At 38.8% G+C, this 27,601-nt stretch overlaps 1 protein-coding gene across 6 annotated transcripts in view; it reads right to left on the bottom strand.

Moving 5' to 3' along the window:
* The window catches only part of NFAT5 (nuclear factor of activated T cells 5), a 115,156-nt gene that overhangs the window by 5,168 nt on the left and 82,387 nt on the right, over positions 1–27,601 (bottom strand). For 3 of the 6 annotated variants that reach the window (XM_047834555.1, XM_047834553.1, XM_047834558.1), the window contains 5 exons: positions 19,471–19,603; positions 13,664–13,747; positions 4,509–4,654; positions 1,118–3,617; positions 235–478 (listed from right to left, as the gene is read on the bottom strand). In XM_047834555.1, coding sequence (XP_047690511.1) covers positions 243–478; positions 1,118–3,617; positions 4,509–4,654; positions 13,664–13,747; positions 19,471–19,603 — 3,099 coding nt within the window. In that variant the 3' untranslated portion in view covers positions 235–242. Of the gene's footprint in view, positions 1–234; positions 505–1,117; positions 3,618–4,508; positions 4,655–13,663; positions 13,748–19,470; positions 19,604–27,601 lie in introns of those variants that run through there. The other 3 variants (XM_047834556.1, XM_047834554.1, XM_047834557.1) reach the window with 2 other exon arrangements.

Consider the following 27,601-nt stretch of genomic DNA (forward strand, 5'->3'; position numbering starts at 1 on the left):
CTGTCAGCACAGAGCCTGATGTGGGGCTCGATCTCACAAGCCCATGAGATCATGACCCGAACTAAAATCAAGAGATGGACCACCCAAGTGTCCCTAAAAATACCATCTTGTGAGAAAGCCGTATTTCAAAAGAGTAGGGTCTAAAAAGTGTTATTACTTAAACCTAAATCTGATAAGAATAATAAAATTTATTGATGCTTTTCAATAAAAAAGAAACCAAAATGCAATACTTACTTATCCAGTTAAAAGGTGCCAGTCAAGTTGTTCCCTTGGTTTTGCAATGAAACAAGCAAATCAATCTTTTCAATGTTCTGGTTGGTGTTTATAGAGGACGTTAGTGAAGAACTCTCTGGCATTTGCTGAGAAAGAAGTGTTGTCACAGGTGGCTGGCCCTCATTCTGTGGTTGGCCTGGCTGACTTATGGCCATCAACTGATCTGGCAATGTAGCTGGTCCAGAAGTTAAAAGCTGACTACAGTCTGCAGAAATATTTAAAATAGAGAAGCTACTTGATTAGTTACTTTCTGTTAAGGTTCATAAGAAGATATTTATTAGTTGTTGGGGGAAATTCACTATTGTGTTTACTCAATATAGAACTAGAAGTGAGGCAACTGATAGCCCTCCAAAACGGTTTTTACTGAACAGTACTGGAATTCATCCCAGGTTTACTCAAAGCAGTAGAAAAATACAACTTTGCTTAGTTAGCATCATAAGTAAGTCCTACATGCTTTCCTTGGTATGTAAACATTAACATCCTTGGAAACTACTTACTTTAATTGGCAGAGATATTTTCTGTCATTCTTACTTCATTTTCCTTTTAAGTTTACAGCTTAAAATGGTAAACACATTCATTTATATTCATTACCACATTTAGTCCTCCCAATATCCTTTTCAAGTATATAACTATTACCACCATTTAGATGTGGAAATTGAAGCTTCTGCAGGTCAAATAACTTCTCTAAGATCTCACAGTATGTAAGTGGTATGGCTGGGATTGAACTCAGTTCTAACTACAATCTGTGTTCTTAAAACCACTGTGTTTTGCTTCCTTTTAATAAGAGTAAGAATTTGACCATCTCAGCCACTAACATTTAAGAAATAAAATTAGAGTTTCTTACTATTTTGAATGCCAAATAAGAACATTCCTGAAGTCTGTTGAGATGAGCCAGGAGAATTCTGTAGTTGGTTCATTGTACCTCCAGTAGTGTTGTGAAATAAAGTAGCCTGTGGTTGAGGTGAAGATGTGGCTCCTTGGATTCCAGGCATGTTGTTCTGAGGGGAATAAAGAGGAGACTGCTGCATGTCTTGTTGGTTCATACTGGTCTGCAAAGCAGACATGGATGCTGGAGAGAGGAACAGTGTTACTTGCTGCTCTTGAGAACTGGGTGACCCTTGGACTAACTGAATCTGAGGAGAGCTATGGAACAAGGAAGTCTGTGGCGACTCAGACTGGGTAGGACCTGGGTTCTGAAGAGAGGAAACTGTAGGCTGGTTCTGAAATTGCATGGGCTGCTGCTCTTGGTTCATGGGGGCCATATTATTTTGTTGGTGAAAGATGGACTGATTCTGTTGCTCCTGGTTAGCCAGCGCGTTTGGACTTGGGTTGAATATCATGTTTGGCGGTGGCTGCTTCTGAGATGCCATTGTAGCCATGGTGTTCTGATTGCTGAATAAAATGCTCTGCTGTTGTTGTTGCTGCTGCTGCTGCTGCTGCTGCTGTTGCTGCTGCTGCTGTTCCTGGGATGGAGAGTTACTCTGGATAGCAACCATTGAGTGCTGTGACTGGAAAATTGTTCCTTGTTGGTTTTGAGGCATTGGATTTGGAGGAAGGGAGCCCAGGGACACCTGAGGCTGAAATATACCTTGCTGGGAGGGTTGGGCCTGTTCCTGGGAAAGCATAGGGGTCTGGATGTGTGATATTGGAGCCTGCTGTTGAAAAGCAGCTTGCTGCTCAGTGTTAGATGTGGACTGAAGTGGAGAAATTGAGTTCTGAGCTGCAAAAAATGAAATCTGTTCTTCTTGGGCTACGGTGTTACTTTGAAGATTATTCATTGGACTCTGGGAAAGAAATATGTTGGCTGACTGCTGGTCTTGAGGAACAGAAGAGCCCTGTAGCACAGCCATGGTACTTTGCGAGTGAAACATCGGAGGCTGCATTTGTTCCGAGGACGCTGTAGAAGTCTGACTGTGAACAATAGGACTTGGGCTATGAAAAATAGAACCTTGAGTTTCCTGGGAAAGGTTCTGAGCATCAGCAATAGGATTTTGGGGATGAAAAAGTGGAGCCTGTGAATGAGAAGACTGCTGCAAAAAATTCCCAGATTGGAGGGACATCATCTCATTACTTTGTTGGAATAAACCATTACCTTGTTGCTGAGTACCATTATTCTGAACACCCATCATACTTTTCGTAGATGAGAAAAGGTTTACTTGAGGTTGACTGTCCCCACTATGTTGCATTTGGACCATGGTCTGAAAGACACTGTTCTGAATCTGCTTGGCTTGTGCTCCAGTCTCTTCTCCATCTCCTGAACTTGATGTCTGAAACATGGTAGTGCCAGGGGTGGCAACCTGCTGCGTGGTGGTTGTAGTAGTTTCATTTCCAGAAACTGCAGGGGGAGAAGAGAACAATTCGCACTGCATTTGCATGTCTTCGTTGGTAGATAATGCGCTCATCATGTGAGAGGTCTGCTGGTAAACTGGAGATTGCTGAAGGTTTCCATTTGCTGAAGCCGGTGAAGGAAATAACTCCGACTGAATCTGGGCAGCTGCCTGACAGATACTCTGTTGCATCTCCATCACCATTGCAGCCGATGATTCCATCACTTGCTGCTGCTGTTGTTGCTGTTGCTGATTGGATAATGTGTTTTCGCTCTGTGGGTGAACACTTTCGGCTCTTCCAGCTATTAAATTATCTGGTCTAGTATGGACTGTTGGCTCTGTTGAGGAGAACATTCCAGGGCTTACGCTGTTTTGAATTTGACTGACTTGTTGAAAAATGTCTGCGCTAAGCTGTTCTTGAACATTCTCATTACCATCTGGAGCAGAAAACAAAACTGAAGATAACTGTTGTTGTGCCTCTAAAACTTGCTGGACCAAGTCAACATTTCCACTGCTGCCACTAGCAGTACTGCCCGTAAAACTTCCGGCTTGCAAATGCTGAATCGTATTCTGTAGCTGACTCACGCTGTTTGGGGATGGGAAAATATTTGATGACATCTGCTGCTGTAAAGTCTGTGCTTGTTCTTGTAGTGGTGACTGCTGCTGTTGCTGGGATGACTCAGTCAGGTGTGACAAATTAACCACTGTGCCATCAGATTGTAATACTTCTCTGGACTGAGTGTCTCTTGTCTGAAATGGTGTAGCCGGCTGCAGTAGTGCATCACTGTTGGGCAGCTGACTGGAAGCAGAAACTGCTGGAAAGGTACCAGGCTGTGAAATGTCTTGTGTCTGGATAGTTGTCAGGGTGTCTGGGTTGTAGGTCTTGGGCTGAATCTGCTGCTGCTTTTCATTTTCAGAAGGTAAGTGGGAAGATGATGATGATGAAAAAGACCCATTTCCTGCTATGTTAGAGATATTTTCTAATGTTTGTTGAGTTGATCCAACTGTCTTTGTAGTCTAAAAAATAAAAATCCCCAAATAATATGTGTATATAAACATTAAATTAGCTCATATGACACTTCAAAAATTATTATTCTACAAACACACATATATGCAGGACCAATTTCTACTCTACATTATTCTGTTGGAAAACAGGTGCAAGATTGATTCTCAGGGATACCATGACATCTGACTGTCATCAGGATATCTTTTTTTCTTAAGTTTATTTATTTTGAGAGAGAGTGAGTACATGAGCAGAGGAGGGCCAGAGAGAGAATCCCGCTGTCAGTGCAGAGCCTGATGCATGACTCGAACCCATGAACTATGAGATCATGACCTGAAACGAAATCAAGAGGGGTGCTCAACCAACTGAGCCACTCAGGTGCCCCTCTTTTTAACAAATGTTGTAAGTGAAGACAGCCAAACAAAAAACTAGAATAATCAGTTATTGATATGCTTAGGACAGGAAGAACACATTAATAGTAAATTTTAAAGTATCTCCATTTTGTGGATCATTGGTAGAATTATAGGGGGGAAAGTTATAAGTGAGAAAAGGAAAGAGAGTTATAGAAAAAGACTGGGGGAAAAAAAGGAAATAAAAAACATCTCCAATTCTGAAAATACTAAACCTATACTGTCATCAATGCCTTACATCCCACAGGTACAGCTAACATTAATTCCTTCCTTACCAAAATATGTATTAGAAGTCACTTTGCAGACTATTTTATTGGTTGGTAAAACTATTCACTCTGAAAAGCAAAACTCATTAACTGCAACCAAAGAGAAACACATGTGAAAGAAACAGGAAAAGTAAAAAGCATAAACATGGGGAAAGGTAATCAAACTATTAAAAATATAGCAATTTTTTATAACAGATTAAGATGTAGAGCACTTATCAATGCAGCTTACCTTAAAAATAGGGGAAGATCTTTTTTCTGTTACTTCCATTGGAGTAACATCTTCACTCTTAATCATACTGCTTGATATGAGTGGAGTGATCAGAGCACTGGGAAGAATATTTACCTTATCTAAGTTACAACCAGTAGTTTTCATTGCTGTACACACACAAAAAAAAAGAAAGAAAGAAGGTTTAAAATCATCAACTATTTCATTCTATAATATGTTGACTTAGTCATGATTTAAATGTCTTTTTTTTTTTTTAAGGGAGAGAGAGAAAGTGTGTGAGCAGGGGAGAGGGGAACGGGGTGGGGAGGAGAGAGATGGAGAGAGAAAGAGAGAGAGAGAGAGAGAGAGAGAGAGAGAGAGAGAGAGAGAGAAATGAATCTTTAAAAAAAAATTTTTTTTTTAATGTTTATTTCTGAGAGAGAGACAGAGCGTGAGCGGGGAGGGGCAGAGAGAGAAGGAGACACATAATATGAAGCAGGCTCCAGGCTCCGAGCTGTCAGCCCAGAGCTCGATGCAGGGCTCAAACTCCCGAACTGTGAGATCATGATCTGAGCCAAAGTCAGACACTCAACTGACTGAGCCACCCAGGCACCCGGAGAGAATGAATTTTAAACAGGCTTCACACTCAGCACCCATCACAGGGCTTGATCCCAAAACCCTGTGATCATGACCTGAGCTGAAATCAAGAGTCGGAAGCTCAAGTGACTGAACCACCTGGGCGCCCCTAAATGTCTGTTTTTTGATGCTATGCTGGTAGCATGAAATATAAAACTGGTGTATCAAAATGTGTCCTCCCTTTTTTGAAGCAGTAGTGGCTTGAGGCCTCCTGATATGAGCCAGGTTAGATAACAACAAGCTTAAGCAGTTCAGTTATCGAGCTATATGCCTCAGGGCCCTTTCGAGGTACTATGAATTGCACTAATCAACACAGCCACAGTAAGTTGTAGGATACAGCTTAGAAATCTCCAGGTAAAAGCTACTCAATCACAACTCTCCTCTTAGCATATGGCTACCCAGCAGCATAAAATCAAAACTTCGTAAGGGCCATAGGATTGTTGGAACATTTCTCTCAACAAAACTCAAGGGTCTCATTATCATATACCACCAAGTAACCAGACAGACTTTGCTTTTCTATATTAATGTCTTAGAAAACGTGTATTTGCTAAGTTCTTTTAGACAGGACTTAATTTTTTTTTCTTTTCAGAAATTTAAGAATTATTGTAGGTTTACCAATTAAATCTCCAAAGCAAAACCAGCAAGTATTTTCTACTTCCCTCTCCTTCATTCTGCAGGAATAGTTACAGATTTACACTACGGAGACATAATATATAGCAGATAAGGTAGGTTTTACCATTTTGGCATAACTACTTTTCCTCCTTGATTCCTTTTCTTTCTTTTTTTATCTCAAGTCTGCACTACTGGCATTTAGTGGAGCCTACTGATACCACAAATGATAGTCCTCTGAACTGAACATCTAGCCAAATTCTGAATCTAAGTGTTTACCACTACTTTGAAACCCTGTGGAGACACATACAAATTCCCCAGAAGGCATAGCTGTTAAACTCCTTAGTTTGATACTGAGAATAAATACCAGCTACAAAGAGGATTTTAAAGTGGCATATGGTATATGACCAGGATGGCTATCTTTGTAAATATTTTGATTTACAAATATCTGAAATTTTCTTGTCTTACTTCAGCTGGTCTCACAGTTAATTGGCTAGAAACAAACAACTCCTGTGGAAATAGATTATATTGAGGGAGGGGAAAGTGCTCGTTTAATTTTTGATATTCTACGTTTTATTACTCTGAGAAATGGATCATTTACTCATGAATTCTCAGGCCTATTTTCACCTAGATTCTAACAATACCAATACAATTCAATTCATAATCCAATTTTGACTGAGACAAAACTAAAGATCATGCACAAGGCAGGCATTTAAAAGTATTCTAGGCCCATCTCGGGGCGCCTGGGTGGCTCAGTCGGTTAAGCGTTGGACTCCGGCTCAAGTCGTGATCTCACAGTCCGTGAGTTTGAGACCCGCGTCGGGCTCTGTGTTGATAGCTCAGAGCCTGGAGCCTGTTTCAGATTCTGTGTCTCCCTCTCTCTGACCCTCCCCCATTCATGCTCTGTCTCTCTCTGTCTCAAAAATAAAGGTTAAAAAAAATTAAAAAAAAAAAAAAAGTATTCTAGGCCCATCTCAAAGGACAGTTTGAAAGACCACTGAATGTCCTAAGTTGATCCTATAATGTTCAACTATCCTTTTTTTTTTTTTTTTTGATGTTTATTTACTTTTGAGAGAGAGAGAAAGAGAGTGAGGAAGGGGCAGAGAAAGAGGGTTATGAGGATCTGAAGCAGGCTCCATGTTGACAGCAAAGAGCCTGATGCGGGGCTCAAACCTGCGAACCAAGAGATCATGACCTGAGCTGAAGTCGGACGCTTAACCGAATGAGTCACCCAGACGCCCCTTCAACTGCTATATCTGCTTTTTAGTTCTAGTAGAATATGAGTGTCATGAAGGCAGATTTTGTTGTTGTTGCGTGGTACATAGTAGGTAACTAATAAACATTTGCTGAATTAATGAAGCAATGAATAATCTTACTTTACTTTTGTCATAGTTTAGTTTGTTGTGGACTGTTTGGTTAATGATACAGTGTAATGTTGCATATTTTCATTATAATATTTCTGGCCTAAAAAGTTTAACATCTAAAGACAAATTTATATTACAATTCATTTAGAAACTATATAAAAATTCACTGACAAGTAAATGCATCACCTACAGTTAAATCGATCTGTACATGATTTTTGCCCAAATTTATTTAGAGAGTAATTCTTTTTTAAAAAATGTTATTTTGAGACACACACACACACACACATATATACAAGTGAGGGAGGGAAGAGAGTGAGGGAGTGGGGGGGGGACAGAGAGAGAGAGAGAGAGAGAGAGAGAGAATCCCAAGCAGGCTCTGTGCTGAGCGTGGAGCCTGACTCAGGGCTTGATCTCACAACCCTGATATCATGACCTGAGTCAAAATAAAGAGTTGGATGCTTAACCAACTGAGCCACCCAGGAACCTCGGGAGAATAATTCTTATTATCAGAGTTTTTCCCCCCCTTTTGGAAAGTGAGAATGAGTGGAATAAGTTGAGCAAGAGTCTTTAACTCCTCTAAGGAGACTACTGATAGGCAGGTCTATTGGTATAGACAAACAAGAAAAGGATAATTTGTCTAATGTCCACCCAAAGATACAAATCTTTCTATAGCCACAGGCACAAAGTCTTTCTATGGCCAATAACCATTTAGTTTTCTGACACTTATTCTGGTCTGCTTGTTGTTTTAGCTATGTATGAACTATAGCTAGAATCTTGCTGGTGCTACTCACAAGAATGGAAGGTGCTTGCTTCCCTGAGCTCCCTGGTGTAGGTGGTGAGGGATGCTGGATCTGCATAAAGGGAAAGAGTTCTCCTGGTATGCTCTCTGGTCTCCTGATACTAATGGGCTTCCCATTCTATCCCTGCTGGTGCTGCTGGAGATAGGGAAGCACTTATGTGGGCTACTTCTGCCACTGGTTGGAAGGTCAAAAACTTCAAGGTCAGGGTGGGTTCCCGGCCATTGGGTGAAAGTTTGGGACACCCTGGATCTGTTTCACTTTCTGCCATTGGACTGCCTTCTATTACTGGGTGGAAGATTAGGAGACACTTGGCCTGGGTCTTCCTCTGCTGTTGGGGGAAGGACAGGGAGACACAGGACCTGCTGATACCACCAATACAGGCAGCACAGGGCCTGTGTGCTATGGCCTAGTATGGGGTAGGGGATGGGTTGGCTCCCTGGGTTCTGTTGTTCCCTCTTCTGCAGACCGACTGACCTGCTTCAGCTGGCTTATGTGAAGCCTGTGTTTTGGCCCTCCTCGGTTCTACTGTCTGGATATGTGGCCTACTGCTACTTGGCAGGTGTGGGGCATGGAGTGGGTTGACCATCTCAAGTTCTGCTGTTGCTACCACAAATGTGGGTGGGGGGGTTAGATGGTCCCCTAATTTTGCTAGTGGGTCAGCTGCTGCCACTAGGTATGAGTCATCCTACTAAGCCTCTACTAGGCTTGGCCTTTCCTGGTCTTTCAGAGCAGCCTATTCATACTTATTTGTTGATTTATTCTGTCTGTACCTGTTGCCAGTTTTGAGTCACAGACTTCTCTGGTGCCCAATTCAGATAAATGGTAGATATAAAGAAAACCCAGAAAACTCACTCAGGGTCAGTCTCCAAGTTCTGAGGTCCCTAGCCTGTCCACTTTTTTCTTTCTATTTTCAAAGTGTTTTTATGACTGTTCAATTATCTCCAACATAATTTGGTAGATTTAGAAGGGAGGAACAGGGAAAAGTGAGTCTATACTATCTATCGTATCCCAGAACCTGTAACTATATCTTAATGGACCAGTAAACAATATTAAATGGGTTGAGAGATGTCACTCTACCTTTCTTTCCTACATTATGTATTTATAATCCTTTACAAAGTTTCAGGCACTGTTCTGGGTTCCAATGATGATTAAGATGGATAAAGCCCAGGGCGCCTGGGTGGTTCAGTCAGTTAAGTGTCCCCCTCTTGATCTTGGCTCAGGTCATAATCTTGCAGTTAATGAACTGAGCCCCATGCTGGCCTCTGGGCTAATAGCATGGGGCCTGCCTGAGATTCTCCCTCTTGCCCTCTCATTCTGCCCCTTGTCCACTTGCATGCTCGGTTTCTCTCTCTCTCAAAAAAATAAACTTAAAAAAAAAAAGATGGATAAAGTCCTACTGCCTAGAAATTATATTTTAGTGAAAAAGGAAAAAAACATCAAACATGTAAAGTCTTTGTATTGCCTAAGGGTTAGGGGAGAACTCTTAAGCCAATTCAGAAAATCCATAAGAGAAGATAAACACATTTCATCATCCAAACATCAATTTGAATTTGTGAAGAATATGAGTATTGATAGTTTATGCCAAACAACTTTTTTAAAAAATGTTTTAATGTTTATTAATTTTTTGAGGGAGAGAGACAGAGTGTGAGTAGGGGAGGGGCAGAGAGAGAGGGAGACATAGAATCTGAAGTATGCTCCAGGCTCTGAGACTGACGCAGGGCTCAAACTCATGAGATCATGGCCTGAGCCGAAGTCAGACACTTAACAGACTGAGCCATCCGGGGGCCCCTATGCCAAACAACTTTTAAACAGTCTTCTCTTCTATCCCTGCAGACAGTTGTTGAAACTCAGAACAATCTTTACTAAAAGTTTGTTGTCAGCAAGCAGCCTTTAGATCAAGTACAAATATGTTAGATTAAAACATAAATTAAGATTTAGAGGGCAAGAAATAATAGTTTTGGGGGAAATCTAAGTTGCAAGCTATGTCAGTTACTAGCTGTGTGACCTTGAGCAAATTACTTAACTTCTCTAAGCCTTGGTTTTATTCATCTGTAAAATGAGATTGAGATATGTCTCCTCCGAGCTTCAAAACCTTTCCACATAGTTAAAACCAGTTAGAGAAAAGTATATGTTCTCAACGATTTTTCACACTCATCCAATTAACCACTGCTTACAGAGCTGAAACCATGAGGGAATGCACATCAATACAAGTTGATCCTTGAACAATGTGGGGGTTGAGGTACTGACACTGCCACACAGTTGAAAATCTGCACAGAACTTTTGACTGTCTCAAAACTTTGTATCAAAACTAATACATAATTAGTTTTGACTGTATCAAAACTAATGATAGCCTACAGCTGACCAGAAGTCTAACCCATAAAATAAACAGTTGATTAATATATTTTGTATGTTATATGTGTTACATACTATATTCTTACAATAAAGTAAGCTAGAGAAAAGAAAGTGCTATTAAGAAAATCATAAGGAAAATAGATACACCATATCTACTGAAAAAAATCTCCATAAGTGTACCTGTGCAGTTCAAACCTGTGTTATTCGAGGCTCAACTATACTTTATCCCTGAATCCTAAACCTGCAGTAAAAGTCTTTGAGCGATCTATCTAGAGAATCTCCTCACATCTACCTGTACCTATGGATACAGAAAACTTTCTGGAAATATGCCCAAGAAACTGTTAACAGTAGTTTATGCTATATACTTTGTCTTACTTAATTTGTATTGTTTTTGTGCAAAGGATATAGACACAGTGCACTTATCTTCTTTACTCTCCACCCACTCTCGCCTGAGCCCTCTCCGAGGAATTAGAAATTTCCTTTAGAGCAAAAGCTTTCAAAAACTATCATATTTAGGTTATCAAGTTCTAAATCTTGTTTTTTTTTTATTTTTTTTAAGTTTATTTATTTATGTTTTGAAAGAGAGAGAGAGAGAGAACAGGTGAGTGAGCAGGGAAGGGGCAGACAGACAGGGAGAGACAGAATCCCAAGCAGGCTCTGCACTGTCAGCACAGAGGCTCACACGGGACTTGAACCCAAGAACTGCAAGATAATGACCTGAGCCAAAATCAAGTCAGACATCTAATCGATTTAGCCACCCAGGCGCCCCAAGTTCTATATCTTATTGTAATTGATGTCTATTTAAGTCACTTGTAAGATTCCTGCCAGCACACAAGTTTAAAAGTCATTTATAATGCTCAGTCTTCATTAAATGATACCTAATTAAATCTCTCAGATGGCACTGTGGTATTATACTAAAGCTCTGATTTCAAGAAATCATAAAAATAAGACATATGTCAAAAAAAATTCCTGGTTCTGAAAGCTACTATTTTTAAAATTGATCACGAATCTCCAAATAATGATATTCTATTTAAAATGACAAGTGAAAAAATTAAATTGATAAGTTTAGCATTCAATTTAATATTCTATCTTCAAAAAATTTTTACCATTTCACTTGTAACTGTCAAAATAAGGTCTGAATTGTGAAAAATTAATAGCATGTATCTGTGTGTTTGTTTCTAATCCTTTTTAAAAAAAATGTTTATTTATTTTTGAGAGAGAGAGAGTGAGAGGGGGAGGTGCAGAGAGATAGAGGGATAGAGGATCAGAAGCCGGCTCTGTGTTGATAGCAGGCAGCCCGATATAAGGCTCCTACTCACAAATCGTGAGGTCATGACCTGAGCTGAAGCCGGATGCTCAACCGACTGAGCCACTCAGGTGCTCCTGTGGTCTGTTTTTTGCCAACTTTGCCATCCATGCAGGGCTTGATCCCACGAACTGTGAGATCATGACCTGAGCCGAGATCAAGAGTTGGTTGCTTGACGGACTGAGCTACCCAGGCACCCCTCCTTTGTTAACACTAGCTAAGTGACCTTGGGCAAATTATTTAATTTCTCTGGAACCTTGGTTTACTCCTCTGTGAAATGAGAATAATAAATTACCTACCTCAGAGAGTTTGGAAATAGTGTCAGTAAAGAGCATGGCATTTTGCTGAGTACTTAATATACGTTCAATAAATGTTAGCTATTATTAGCCATTATACAGTTTTGTAAATCTTGTAGTTGAATCAGATAACCTTGGCAGATTACTTACTCCTGCATTATTCCTCACTAACCTACTCTGAAAGTGTTCATGGTCAGAAATTAAAATGACAGGCATACTGAACATGCTATATGTATATGAATGCTGAATTATACTGACAATATAAAAAAAACCCCACTGTATTTGATTAAGTATTTTTAATTTTAAAATTTTATTTGATTTAACTCACATGAATTCCAAGGCAGAAAAGTGCAAATAAAGGCTAGAATTAGAAGAATAAATCAATGGCCATTATATAATTGACCTGTTCATACATAATGGCAAAAAAGCATCATCACTGAGTATCTACTTGTGTTAGAAGTCTATTAAGAAAAATATCTACTCGATTCTGGCTCCACCACCATGTGTCAGCCACCTGAGGTATTAAAGGTTGGGTGTGGAATAAAGCCTGCAAGATGGGGGAATAAAAACTAGACAGACAGAAAGAAAAAAAATCTACTCTACCACATTATAACATCTTGAAGATATCTTCATTGTCTCTTGGGATTGGCAAAGAGTGAATAAAGATGTCAGAAGAAAGAGTAACTAAAAAAACTTAAAAAAAATTTAATGTTTATTCATTTTTTTTTCTTTTTTCTTTTTTTTTTTTTTAATTTTTTTTTTCAACGTTTATTTATTTTTGGGACAGAGAGAGACAGAGCATGAACGGGGGAGGGGCAGAGAGAGAGGGAGACACAGAATCGGAAACAGGCTCCAGGCTCTGAGCCATCAGCCCAGAGCCCGATGCGGGGCTCGAACTCACGGACCGTGAGATCGTGACCTGGCTGAAGTCGGACGCTTAACCGACTGCGCCACCCAGGCGCCCCTGTTTATTCATTTTTGAGAGACACAGACAGAGCACGAGTGGGGAAGGAGCAGAGAGAGAGGGAGACACAGAATCTGAAGTAGGCTCCAGGCTCTGAGCTGTCAGCACAGAGCCCGATGCGGGACTCGAACTCACTGACTGTGAGATTGTGACCTGAGCTGAAGTCAGATGCCCAACCGACTGAGCCACCCAGGTGCCCCAAGAAACTTTTAAAGATGTTAAAATTTTTCAAAATAGGGGTGCCTGGGTGGCTCAGTCGGTTAAGCGTCGGACTTCAGCTCGGGTCACAATCTCGCGGTCTGCGAGTTCGAGCCCCACGTCGGGCTCTGGGCTGATGGCTCAGAGCCTGGAGCATGCTTCCGATTCTGTGTTTCCCTCTCTCTCTGCCCCTCCCCTGTTCATGCTGTGTCTCTCTCTGTCTCAAAAATAAATAAAAACGTTAAAAAAAAATAAAAAATAAATAAAATTTTTCAAAATAGTTCAAATTTTGGTGTCTTCAGTTTCAAAATTTCAATGTCAAGTACTAATCTTGGTAGCAAGAAGCTTTATAAACTCTATTTTACATACATTACTGTATTTTATACTTTTAATATTTTTAACACTGAGGAATGAAAAACAAAAGTCTCCTCTACTCCAACATGTTTAAAAAAAGTTTGTTCATATGGTGACTTAAGGGAAATATCAAGTTGGGAAACAAGCATTCAGTGAAGTTAAACAAATATTTATTTTGGGATATGGAAGATACCCTGCTAAGTGTCCCAAGTATGTGAGAGAAAACCAAATAGTCAGATTTGCTAGAGAAAACATATAGGATAACCTATTTATAATTTTTGAAAAGAATCAACTTGGTACCTTTCATGGCCTCTTCAAAAGAGCAAGGTCTTGAAGGACTAGATATTTCTTTCTTCACATTGACATTCAAAGCACCAGCTGCTGCTATTAAAGCAAAACAAAACAAAAAGATTGATGTATTTATTTGAATTTGTACATAAAAAGATGTGTATCTTAAAATTCTTTCATCAGAATATTTCCCACAAGACATTATTAAATCATTTGTTTAGCAGAAAATCCAGGCAGAGAGGAGTTTTTAGAACCATCAATCTATGCTCTAAAATTCACCAACCAAGTGGGCAGCAGCACATGCTCACTTATCAAAACAAAAGCAACGGTAACTTTAAAAAATCCTTCTTGTAACAGTATTCATATTAAGGATAACTGATGAGAAGACTGATATGAAACTTTAAAAAAAAATTTTTTTTCAAAGATATGAAACTTTTTAAACTGATCAAATATACTGTAACACTAGCATAAAAAAAATTCACCATTCATCCACCTAAATGATTTGTTAAAAAAATATATCGATTGAGAAACATTAGTCAATTAATTGAACTAAATTTTTAAAAACCTGTAATGAACATAAAGAATCTAGAGGGGCGCCTGGGTGGTTCAGTCAGTTAAGCGTCCGACTTCAGCTCAGGTCACGATCTCACAGTCCGTGAGATCGAGCCCCGTGTCGGGCTCTGGGCTGATGGCTCAGAGCCTGGAGCCTGTTTCCGATTCTGTGTCTCCCTCTCTCTCTGCCCCTCCCCCGTTCATGCTCTGTCTCTCTCTGTCTCAAAAATAAATAAACGTTAAAACAAAAATTAAAAAAAAAAAAGAATCTAGAGCATTATGATTATTCCTTTTGTAAAGCCTTGGAAAAATCCCTTGTGCACTGTTAATGGTGAATTGCTCAACTATTATTACATCAAGTCATATCAACTATATCTACTATGGCAACCTAAAAATTTTTTTTTACGTTTATTTATTTTTGAGAGAGAGAGAGACAGAGTGCAAGCAAGGGCAGGGCAGAGAGACACAGGGAGACACAGAATCCAAAGCAGGCTCCAGGCTCCGAGCTGTCAGCACAGAGCCCGATGTGGGGCTCAAACTCACAACTGTGAGATCATGACCTGAACCGAAGTCAGACAGACACTCAATCAATTGAGCCACCCAGATGCCCTGGCAACTTTAAATTTAATGGGCCTAAGAACAGAGTTCAGTTCTGAAATGATAAAGTTGCATAAATTCCAGGATCTCACTTAAAATGATTATACAATAATTTTATTAAAATTTTTAATTTATATATTTCTATGTATTTATTTTATATCCCCTATTCATTTAGAATGGGAATTGAGTCACCTTATTTACAATTTATTTTTTTAAAGTTTATTTACCTATTTTGAGAGAGAAAGAGAAAGTGCAAAAACATGCAGGAGGGGCAGAGAGAGAATCCAAAGGAGGATGCACTGACAGTGCAAAGCCCAATGTGGGGCTCGAACTCACAAACCATGAGAGCATGACCATGAGAGCATGACCTGAGTAGAAACCAAGAGTCAGTTGCTTAACTGACTGAGCCACCCAGGCACCCCACAATTTCTTATTTTTGACATGACAATGTGAAATGATACTTATAAAGATACTATAAAGAGCTAGAGACAAAATGTACACATCTAAGAATGAACTTAAATAATTTATTGTGCTACACAGAAGGTCCAACAAATGATATACAGGGAGTTGAATGGAAAAGAAATCCATAGACAGTTTTAAGTATTTATTTTTAAAGATTTTGTTTTAATTTTTTAGTTTTTTAGATTTTATATTTTTAAGTAATCTCTACACCCAACATGGGGCTTGAACTCACAACCCTGAGATCAAGAGTTGCATGCTCTTCCAACAGTCAGCCAGATGTCCCTCTAGACATTAAAAAAAATTTTTTAAATGTTTATCTATTTTTGAGAGAGAGAGAGAGAGAGAGAGAGAGAGAGAGAGACAGAGAGAGACAGAGTGCAAGTGGTGGAGGGGGTAGAGAGAGAGAGGGAGACACAGAATCTGAAGTGGGCTCCAGGCTCTGAGCTGTCAGCACAGAGCCCAACGAGGGGCTTGAACTCACAAACTGCAAGACCATCATCTGAGCTGAAGTCCGATGTTTAACTGACTGAGTCACCCAGATGCCCCTACTTCTAGATAGTTTTAAAGCGTAACATTAATTCTAACAATTACAGATTTTAAAATAGAAAATAATCTTTGAAACCACTTTAAATTTCTACTTTTATTTATTTTTATTTTTTATTATTTAAATTTTAAGTAGGCTCCACACACAAGGTGGGGCTCAAACTCATAACCCCTGAGATCAAGAGTTGCATGCTCTACCGACTGAGCTGGCCAGGTACCCCTTAAATTTCTATTTTTATTTTTTTTAATTTTTATTTAATTTTATTTTGAGAGAGAGAGAGAAAGAGAGAGAGAGAGAGAGACAGAACATGATCAGGGGAGGGGCAGAGAATCCCAAGCGGGCTCTGCACAGTGTGTAGCCTGATGTGGGGCTTGACCTCACGAACTATGAGATCATACCTGAGCCAAAATCAAGAGTTAGATGCTTAACCGACTGGGCCACCCAGGTGCCTCTTAAATGTCTTCTTTTAAAATTAAGTTTTAGTCATTTCTTGTTAGAGTAACAAAACGATGAACAAATGTTATGTCCTTCATTTAGTACAGAAATCACCACTGCTGAGTCACTACAAAATTAACCTAATGTGATTTATGTGTCATAATAGACTGAAGTAAAAGCTTTGGTGACTAACTGGCAATAAAACAAAGGTTTTATGACCCTGCAAAGTATCTAAATGTTTGAGAACATGCACGTGCAATGCCCCTTTTTAGCAGTAATAGATTCAGAGGGCTTTAGAAGGGCTTGTGTCTGAAAGAGTGTGCAAAGCCAGTTTATGTTCACTTGAGCCCTTGTCCAATCCTACTTTTAGACCTTGTACCAAGTACCCATGATATCCACTTTTTCTGCAAAACTATTCTAGACTATGTGTGGAGTCTTAGACCTACGGAATGGATAAAGCTTGGAAGCACTGGTTGGTGCATTAAGGCCCTCTAGGTATAGCATGGAGCTAGGAAAGGGAAAGGCGGTTGACAGGCTGGGTATTCTCTTTCCTCTTGTTGCCACATCCAGCTTGGAACTCCCAAGGCATTATGGTAATCCTAAATCTGGCCTTCCAGGTTGACATGAAAGTATCTTGGTCAAATTAGGAGAATAGGATATATTTAATTAGCCAGTTTATTTATAACTTTTAAATATTTAGACAAATAGTATAATAGTCGCCATTTCTACTCTGACTTGTGAATATTAGGGTAGGCCTAGTTTTTCCTCTTATAATTATACACCACTGAATATTCAAATATTTAACCATAGTCCTCAGATGAATCACAACAGCAACTGGATGATCATAATGAGGTAGTGCAAATTTTCTATAACCAAGCTTTCCTGAAATCATATTCTCTCTCACATAAACCTGAAAAGATTATCACATTTTATAAAATACAAAAAAGTGAAATTATGGGAAGATTCTTTGATTAGCTATATCATAAAGGCAGAAACTGAAGCATTACATCTTATTACAAAGTTTGCATACTACTTATTTACTCAATTAAGAGTTTCTGAGAGTGAATGCTATCTACAGAATATAAAATATGAAGAGAAAAACTTAAAAGAATAAACATATGTTAATGATTGCCTAAATGTGGCCAAAGATAGTCAATTAGTATAGGCTATAAGGCAGAGGACTTAAAAGCTGTTTTATCTGGTAATCTATCAAAGGGAAATTTCTTTCTTTTTTTTAAGTTTATTTATTTTTGAGAGAGAGAGAGAGAGGATGTCAACAGGGGAGGGGCAGAAAGAGGGAGAGAGCAAGAATCCTAAGCAGCCTCTGTGCTGTCAGCACAGAGCCTGATGCGGGGCTCGAATTCCTGAACCGTGAGATCATGACCTGAGCCAAAATCAAGAGTCGGATGCTTAATCCACTAAGCCACCCAGGTGCCCTGGGAAATTTCTAGTAATCAGCATTTATCACTAAGAAATGAAGATTCTTAGTGCTGACTCTAAGCACTTTAAAGTCCTGATGTTCTTCATCAGTAATCAATAAAAACAAACAAATGACAACAAAACCTCAGGACTGCAAAATCTTTCAGGCTACCCTGACCACATACATACACTTCTTTCTTCCCTTCCCACACAAATGACACACAAGTTCATTAGGAAGAACGTTCTGTATCAATTATGCCAGCTTTTGCTGCATGGGTAAGCTCCTCTTCACATAAAATATTAAATGCCACTATTTAGTAATTAGCATTTAGTAAAATGTGTTAACTACCATTATTTTTAAATAAAACTTTCTTGGATTTTTGAGACCTTCCTAGAAAGAGAACAATTAAATATGTGGTCTGAGTATCTTCTCTTTCCTGTTTTTGTTGAAACCAATATATTATTTCTAAACTTTGCCTTTTTCTGTCTGAAAATTTTACTGCTGATCTTTTATTCTAACACAACTATTAACTTCATTAATGTTATATATACTGTGGCATACTTTTGTAGCAGGCTGGTGCATAATAAGCAATGCTGTGAAATCTAGACATATTTTTTAAAAGGGAGACACATTAAGTGAGAGAAAGTATTATCAAGACTAGTTACAACTCTGCCCTAGCTACTGTTTCCATTACTTTTTCTTGCCAGGGCTTTCTTTCCCCACCACCTTTATTCACTTTGTACCTCACTGAATCCTGAAGTATTTGGGAATAACATAAACAATAAACTTTTAAACATGGAAGAACTGCTAATTCTGACGTATGCCTGAGACTGGAACGAACTGAAGCAATGGTAAACGTGGCAGAAATCAAGCCTAGGTCAATGGAACATGTGAAGAATTTTAATTAGCAAATTAAACTTTCCAAACTGTTCTCCCTACTTTTGCTAGGAAAAGGCTTCTCTTCTTCAGGCAACTAAATCAATGTAGGCAAAAAATTCCTAAGAGGGGCATGTGAGTGGCTCAGTTGGTTAAGAGTCCAACTTTGGCTCAGGTCATGATATCACAGTTCATGAGATCTCACAGTTCACAGCGCACTGGTCTGCTGTCAGTGCAGACCCGCTTCTGATCCTGTGTCCCCCTCTCCTTCTGCCCCTCCCCTGCTCTCTCTCTCAAAACTAAATAACCATTGAAAAAAAATTCTTAAGACACTTCTTACCCAGAGATCTTCTAACCTTTTAGGATTTCAATTGCTTTTATTGCTCTGGTTTCTAAAGCAACTATTTTACCTAAGTTCTTAAAATTATATTTAAAATGCTTATTAACCAGCAGTCTTTGATATTTTTGACTACACAAATTAGAAAATGTTACAGGCATATAACTCTATTCGTGATTTTATCATTTATCAATCCAAGCCTATCTCTCACTTCTCCCGAAATGCATCCTATAAGCCAGACTGAGACTAAACTATTAGCAGTTACCCAAAGTTGTCACTTTGACCTTTCTGCACATAAAAGGTCCTTAATGAATGGCACTTATTACTAAGGAGTAATTTGTATGATATAATTTTGAAGAGTAGGACTTGAGAGCATTCCTAGCTTTTCTTTAACCAGGACAGCACAAGGCAAAATGACACCCTAGATGTAAGAGCAAAAGCAGTATTTGGTGGCTATCTTCTTAGGAAATAATGCCCTTAGTATCAACTCATCTTAGCATACAACTTTTTCATTTTGCTTGGCTGGACTTCAATTGCTTCCAAAGAACTAGAAATTAATTATTGGTTTTAGATCAGAATTCTTTATTTTGACATACCTGGGTCTGGAGTGTAAGTGAATGGCTGAACATCATGAGATCTTCCAGCATTGGTCACTACATATATTCCCACGGATACTGGCAAAGTTATATGTTGGTCATGATATGGGGGAACCTTCACAATAAGATGATTCTAAATTTAAAGGAAATAACAAGAGTCAAAAAGAAGCAATATTTAAATTAAAATTTTGAAATAAAAATTATAATTAAGTAGATTTCCTTTTAGCAGCAAAGTGTAAAGAGTCTGACTAGGGAAAAAAATGTATTTTAAAGCTCAGATTCACAGGCATCGGGACATTAATCTTAAAATTGCCTTTAATGTTTTACAGTGGCTTACAAGGTGCTTTTCCTGTCAACTGTATCTCTTTTCCATTCTTCCCCAGCTTGTTACACTCTGGCTACACTGACCTTCTTAGTCCATTCTTTTAACATACTAAATTCATTTTTTTACCTCAGAGGCTTTACAACTTGCTGGTCTCTCCCACTGGAATATTCTTCCTTCACCTCTTCAAATGTCTAGTTCCTTATCCATTGTCAGGTCTTATTCAAATGTTACCTCCACAGAGAAGTCTTCTGTGACCATCCTATCTAAAGTAGCACCCTTCCCAACCTGGTCACATAATCTTGTTTATTTCTAAAACAGCATTTAGCACCACTTGAAATTACTGTAGTTATTTGCTTGTTTTTTGTCTCTCTCCAATCACAAGAATGTAAGCTCCATAATAACCTAGGATGTTTTCTTTTTCATTCTATATCCACTGTTAAGTATCTTATGCAAAATACATGCAAATATATTTGTTGAATAAAAGAATGAATATAATTTTAAGGGAAAAATATGTCCACCAAGCACAATGTTAGGTATATGTTTTGGACAACAATAATTGTGAAATGTACTTTACAATGCAATTTACACTACTTCCTAACCATGTTAATTTTCATTTAAAGTCAAATAGAGCAAATCAAAGTTATTTTTTGTCAGAATAGTGGCAGAAGCATCCTTATAAGAAAAAAGTTCATAAATGCTTCACCAGCACTCATTCAAGGGGACTGCATCTTCTTGGAAGATAACCATGAACCATATCTGACTTATGCCCTTCTTCCCCAGTATATTACAGAACTGGGAAGGAATATTAAGGGGTAATGATTATGTTTTTCTACTAGGATGTGATATGCAGGAGGCCAATACTGACAACTGAAGGTGATGTGGGTTTGATGACATATGTTATTTAGCTAGACTATAGTTGGTTGATTCAGTTGAATAGATCAAATGACGTGGGATCAAGGTCAAGGTTTCTTCTTTTTTTTTTTTTTTAAAGATTTTATTTATTTATTTATTTATTTATTTATTTATTTATTTTTCCAACGTTTATTTATTTTTGGGACAGAGAGAGACAGAGCATGAACGGGGGAGGGGCAGAGAGAGAGGGAGACACAGAATCGGAAACAGGCTCCGGGCTCCGAACCATCAGCCCAGAGCCTGACGCAGGGCTCGAACTCACGGACCGCGAGATCGTGACCTGAGCTGAAGTCGGACGCTTAACCGACTGCGCCACCCAGGCGCCCTCAAGGTCAAGGTTTCAATTTCTGAGCACTTACTTTGTTTCTAAGCTATCTTAAGATACTATGAAATTGGGGCGCCTGGGTGGCGCAGTCAGTTAAGCGTCCGACTTCAGCTCAGGTCACGATCTCGCGGTCGGTGAGTTCGAGCCCTGCGTCGGGCTCTGGGCTGATGGCTCGGAGCCTGGAGCCTGTTTCCGATTCTGTGTCTCCCTCTCTCTCTGCCCCTCCCCCGTTCATGCTCTGTCTCTCTCTGTCCCAAAAATAAATAAACGTTGGAAAAAAAAAATTAAAAAAAAAAAAAAAGACACTATGAAATAGTCAAATCAGCTTCTGATTTATGGCAGTTAGGCTTCTTAAGCCCAGTTAGCCATCTCAAAAACAAAACAAAACAAAAACACATTTTTAAGCCAGGTGAAAAAAAAAAAACAACATGTATACATGTGTGTATGTCCACAGATACTGAGGGACAAAAATCTGAGAGCACAGATTCAGTGCACATGAGGTCATCAAGAAATGTACCTGCAATGATCCAATTTCTAAGAAACAGTTTTAAAATTCCATCCACTCTTAATTTTACTCTTTTGTTTAAACACTGTAACTATGTCACAAACTACCTACAGTTAAAGAAATGGCTGAATAGATGTTCTTGTGAGGTGTCCTCCTCGTTTGTATTTAAAAACTTTTATTACACTTGCTTTGGAGAGCATACTTAAACTTAATTTGAAATCTTTAAAAAACTAGAGGGCTTGGGTGGCTCAGTTGGTTAAGTGTCTGACTTTGGTTCAGGTCATGATCTCACGGTTCATGAGTTTGGGCCCTGCATCAGACACTGTGCTGACAGCTCAGATTCTGGACCCTGCTTTGGATTCTGTGTCTCCCTCTCTCTCTGCCCCTCTCCCACTTGTGCTCGATCTCTCTCAAAAACAAACATTAAAAATTTTTTTTAAAAATGGAATCTTTAAAAAACCAAATGAGGGGCGCCTGGGTGGCTCAGTCGGTTAGGCGTCCGACTTCAGCTCAGGTCACGATCTCACAGTCCGTGAGATCGAGCCCCGTGTCGGGCTCTGGGCTGATGGCTCAGAGCCTGGAGCCTATTTCCGATTCTGTGTCTCCCTCTCTCTCTGCCCCTCCCCCGTTCATGCTCTGTCTCTCTCTGTCTCAAAAATAAATAAACGTTAAAACAAAAATTAAAAAAAAAAAGAATCTAGAGCATTATGATTATTCCTTTTGTAAAGCCTTGGAAAAATCCCTTGTGCACTGTTAATGGTGAATTGCTCAACTATTATTACATCAAGTCATATCAACTATATCTACTATGGCAACCTAAAAATTTTTTTTTACATTTACTTATTTTTGAGAGAGAGAGAGACAGAGTGCAAGCAGGGGCAGGGCAGAGAGACACAGGGAGACACAGAATCCAAAGCAGGCTCCAGGCTCCGAGCTGTCAGCACAGAGCCCGATGTGGGGCTCAAACTCACAACTGTGAGATCATGACGTGAACCGAAGTCAGACAGACACTCAATCGAGTTTGTTTTCAAAACAAACTTATCTTTAACACTATATGTAAATGCACATATATAGAGAAAAAAAAGACTATATGTATATCTATATATATGTATGAGATCTATTACAGATTGATTTTTAAGATATATATCTTTTATATATATTTAATGGGCAATTCCTACAGAATTCATCTGGAATTGTTAAAATGGTAATAAATAAAATGACCCTGCATACCTATTATGGCTTTGAATAGAAGAGCCAAATATTAAACAAAGAACTGTTTTCCCAGATTTCATTAATCTGAATTTTTAAATAATAAAAAAGTTTAATATCTGAGGAGTTGATTTGGGGATTGCAAATGAATAGTCATTACAATTACTCATAATTGTAATTTGCAAAGTTGTCTTTATTTTTAAAATATTTTTAGGGGCGCCTGGGTGGCGCAGTCGGTTAAGCGTCCGACTTCAGCCAGGTCACGATCTCGCGGTCCGTGAGTTCGAGCCCCACGTCGGGCTCTGGGCTGATGGCTCAGAGCCTGGAGCCTGTTTCCGATTCTGTGTCTCCCTCTCTCTCTGCCCCTCCCCTGTTCATGCTCTGTCTCTCTCTGTCCCAAAAATAAATAAACGTTGAAAAAAAAAAATTAAAAAAAAAAAATTTTTTAAGTTTATTTTTTTATTTTGAGAAAGAGCATGAGAACGCACAGTAGGGGCAGAGAGAGAATCCCAAGAAGGCTCTGCACTCTTAGTGCAGCGCCCTACACAGGGCTTAAACTCACAAACTGCAAGATCATGACCTGAGCTAAACCAAGAGTCAGATGCTTAACCAACTGAGCAACCCAGGCACCCCAGCAAGGTTACCTTTAAGTGGTCTTTTCTACTATACTATCTTTTCATCAATTTTTAATATTGTGGAGGTCCTTTTAGCTTTTCTGTAGAGGCCTGATATTTCTGTATGGACCACAATTTCTTTTCTGTTGCTGTTTGAGTATCCTTCCCTCTAAATGTTTAATATTTTAAATAGATTTTATTTTTTTTAAGTAATTTCTACATGTGGGGCTCAAAACCACAATCCCTAGATCAAGAGTCACATGCACCACTGAGTCAGCCAAGCACTCCTAAATGTTAATTTTTTTTAATTTTAATATAATCTGTTGGATCAATTCTTTATATCTCCACTGTGAGTCCCATTCTAAAACACTTCCCAGAGAGTCCCTTAAGAAAAAAAAGAAAAAAAAAAAAAGAGAGAGAGAAAGTTCTCTGAAAAAGATAAACTTAAAAATGAAGAGAAGAACCACAGAATTAATGGAAAATCATATTATGTTTTAGTTTGTTATACATACTTGCTTGCAAAAACCCCAGGACCTCTAGATATAGCCACCAAATAAGGACATTAACTCCTTTTCATTCCACCATGTCTTATTTTTATGATTACTCTTCTTTAATCTATGGTAGCTGGCATTAACTACCCTGCAAAAAAGTGTTTTAAGAATATTAGCTACCCCATGCCTCAAAGGTAAAGAAGGAAGGAAGGAAAAAAGGATAAAGGAAAGAATGGAGAAGAAAGGAAGGGGGAGAGGGGGAGGTAGACAAAGAAGAGGAGGAGGAGGAAGAGGGAGGACAAGGAGGAGGAGGAGGAGGAACAAAGACTTCTTAATATTTAGTTCTATATGAGACAGCAAGTTAAGACTATAATTTGTTTGGGGACATCTTATTAATATTTTGTGTAATTTATAGGGTGAGTTTCTCCGTCTCCAGAACTAATTTTCTTATCCAAAAAGCTGCATCACAGGATAAGGTGATAGACAGATAGATAGAAAGAAAGGAAGGGAGGGAGGGAGGAAGAAAAGAAAAAGAAAGAAAGAAAGAAACAAACAAACAAAGAAAGAAACAAAGAAACACAAGCATATTACTAGCAAGGGAGTTTACATTAATCTAACCAACTCATCAAAACCCAAAACATGTTTATGGCACACACAGAAGTACTGCATGGATAAATAAACCTTCAGTCAGGACCAAAACTATAGGTATGCAAAAACCTGGTTGAAATCAGGGTTTGAAGTGCCCTCAGGAAGAAAAAGGAACCACAGACCCTAGAGTCCTCTTTCTTCAAAGTAAATAAACTAACAAGTTTTTCATGAGTATCTGTTAAGTGCTTAATATTATGAGTAACACAGAAGAGTCATATTACATTGCCCCCAACTTCTAGAAGTCCTCAAGAGGAAGCCACTGTTGGTTCATGGAGAGTGGGAATGGTCTGATCTAATAACTTGTATAAGAAATCATAAAATGTTAGAAGGAACCTCAAATAATCTAGTAAAAAAAATTGTTTTGAGACAGAGGGGGTGCAAGTGAGTGAGGGGCAAAGAGAGAGAGAGAGAGAGAGAGACAGAGAGGGAGAGAGAGAAGCAGGGCTCACCTGAAGCAGGGCTCATGTTTACCTGAAGCGGGGCCTGAGCTTACCCAATGTGGGCCTCGAACTGAGTTCATGACCCGAGCTGAAGTCAGATATTTAACAACTAAGCCACCCAGGTGCCCCCATCTAGTAAAATTTTATAGACTAGAAAACTGGGGCACAAAAGTGTTTTCTTCTCTTATTTAGGTAACATAGATGGTTAATGACAAAGCAAGTGCTAGAACTGCAGTTACAACAGAGATTGCCCAGGGGCGCCTGGGTGGCTCAGTCAGTTAAGTGTCCAACTTTGGCTCACGTCATGATCTCATGGTTTGTGAGTTCGAGCCCAGCGTTGGGCTCTGTGCTGACAGCTCAGGGCCTGGAGCTTGCTTCAGATTCTGTGTCTCCCTCTCTTTCTCTCTCTCTCTCTCTCTCTCTCTCTCTCTCTCTCAAAAATAACTAAACATTAAAATAAATATCAGCAAAACTGAAAGCCAACTGACACAATGTGAGAAGATATTTGCAAATGACATATCAGAGAAAGGGTCAGTATCCAAAATCTACAAAGAACTTATCAAACTCAACACCCAAAAAACAAATAATCCAGTGAAGAAATGGGCAAAAGACATGAATAGACACTTCTCCAAAGAAGACATCCAGATGGTCAACCGACACATGAAAAAATGCTCAACATCACTCATCATCAGGGAAATACAAAGCAAAACCACAATGAGATACTGCTTCACATCTGTCAGAATGGCTAACATTAACAACTCAGGCAACCACAGATGTTGGCGAGGATGCGGAGAAAGAGGATCTCTTTTGCCTTGCTGGTGGGAATGCAAGCTGGTGCAGCCACTCTGGAAAACAGTATGGAGGTTTCTCAAAAAACTAAAAATAGAACTAGCCTACGACCCAGCAATTGTACTACTAGGCATTTATCCAAGGGATACAGGTGTGCTGTTTCGAAGGGACACATGCACCCCCAGGTTTATAGCAGCACTATCAACAATAGCCAAAGTATGGAAAGAGCCCAAATGTCCATCGATGGATGAATGGATAAAGAAAATGTGGTATACATATATACAGTGGAGTATTACTCGGCAATCGAAAAGAATGAAATCTTGCCATTTGCAACTCTGTGAATGGAACTGGAGGGTATTATGCTAAGTGAAATTAGTCAGAGAAAAGACAAAAATCATATGATTTCACTCATATGAGGACTTTAAGAGACAAAACAGATGAACATAAGGGAAGGGAAACAAAAATAATATAAAAACAGGGAGGGGGACAAAACAAAACAGACTCATAAATATGGAGAACAAACTGAGGGTTGCTGGAGGGGTTATGGGAGGGGTGATGGGCTAAATGGGTAAGGGGAATTAAGGAATCTATTGAAATCATTGCTTCACTATACACTAACCAATTTGGATGTAAATTTTACAAAATAAAAAATAAAGTTAAATTAAAAAAAAAAGAAACCGGAACCTCAAAAAACAAAAAAAAAAAAAAACCAAAAAAAAAAAAAAAAAGAAAGAAAGAAATGAAAAATAAAATAAATAAATAAAAGTCATGACATCCTTTAAAAAAAAAAAAAAAAAAAAAAAGACAGAGATTGCCCAGGGGTGCCTGGGTGGATCAGTCAGTTAAGATGCTAACATCTGCTCAGGTCATGATCTCATGATTCATGAGTTTGAGCTCTGCATCAGGCTCTCTGCTGTCAGCATGGAGCCTGTTTCAGATCCTCTGTCTCCAGTCTTTCTGTCCCTCTCCCACTCAGGATCTCTCTTTCTCTCAAAAAACAAAACAAAACAAAATAAAACATTATTTTAATAAATTTTAATAAATTAGCATTTATTATTTAGAAGTTTATAAATAAACTTAACATTCAATAACATTAAAAAAAAAAAGAAAGATTGCCCGATGGTATATGCGACAAAGGAATGACTGTTAAGCCCTACTATCTCTTTTTGACAGCATGTGGTAGCATAAACTAGAGGAAAACTTTCTACAAAGCATTTGTCTAGGTATATAAAACCCCCCACTTTATATGATACCATATACTTTACTAAGACTAAGGTCTAGTTTTTGGTGATCTTGAAGACCCTAGAATTTCCCGTCTGATAGAAGTTATCTCTGACTGGGGGCTCTGACTATTGAACAGTCAGTACAGAACAATGTGATTTATGAAGGGGACTTATGGCTTGGGTAAACCTCCTAATTGATAATACTCTGCATATTGTCACACATGGATGTCCTGAGAGTGTAAGTAAGGTTTCCCTGAGGGCAACAAAAGCTTTGTCTTTGGGACCTTCCCATACCAAGCTCTACGAATATTTCCCTTTGGCTGGTTCTGATTTGTGTCCTTTTGCTGTAATAAAACTGAAATTAAATATAGTGCATCCCGATTTCTGTGAGTTATTCTAGCAAATCTGAGTGGGGAGTGGGAACCCCTAAATTTGAAGTCATTTGTTAAAAAAACGAGAGTGGTCAGGAGACCCCTGAACTTGTGGCTGGTATCTGAAGTAAGGGCAGCCTTAGGGAATATTGTGCCCTTAGCTTTGAATATGGCAATATGTTATAACAGATATACATTTTAAATTTTACTTTTTAAAAAATAGAAAGAAATAAATTTAAAAACTAAAAAGAAATTATAAACGTTTTTGATAAAATGGTT

Source organism: Prionailurus viverrinus, chromosome E2 (genome assembly GCF_022837055.1).
Source record: "Prionailurus viverrinus isolate Anna chromosome E2, UM_Priviv_1.0, whole genome shotgun sequence".
Classification (NCBI taxonomy): Eukaryota; Metazoa; Chordata; class Mammalia; order Carnivora; family Felidae; genus Prionailurus; species Prionailurus viverrinus.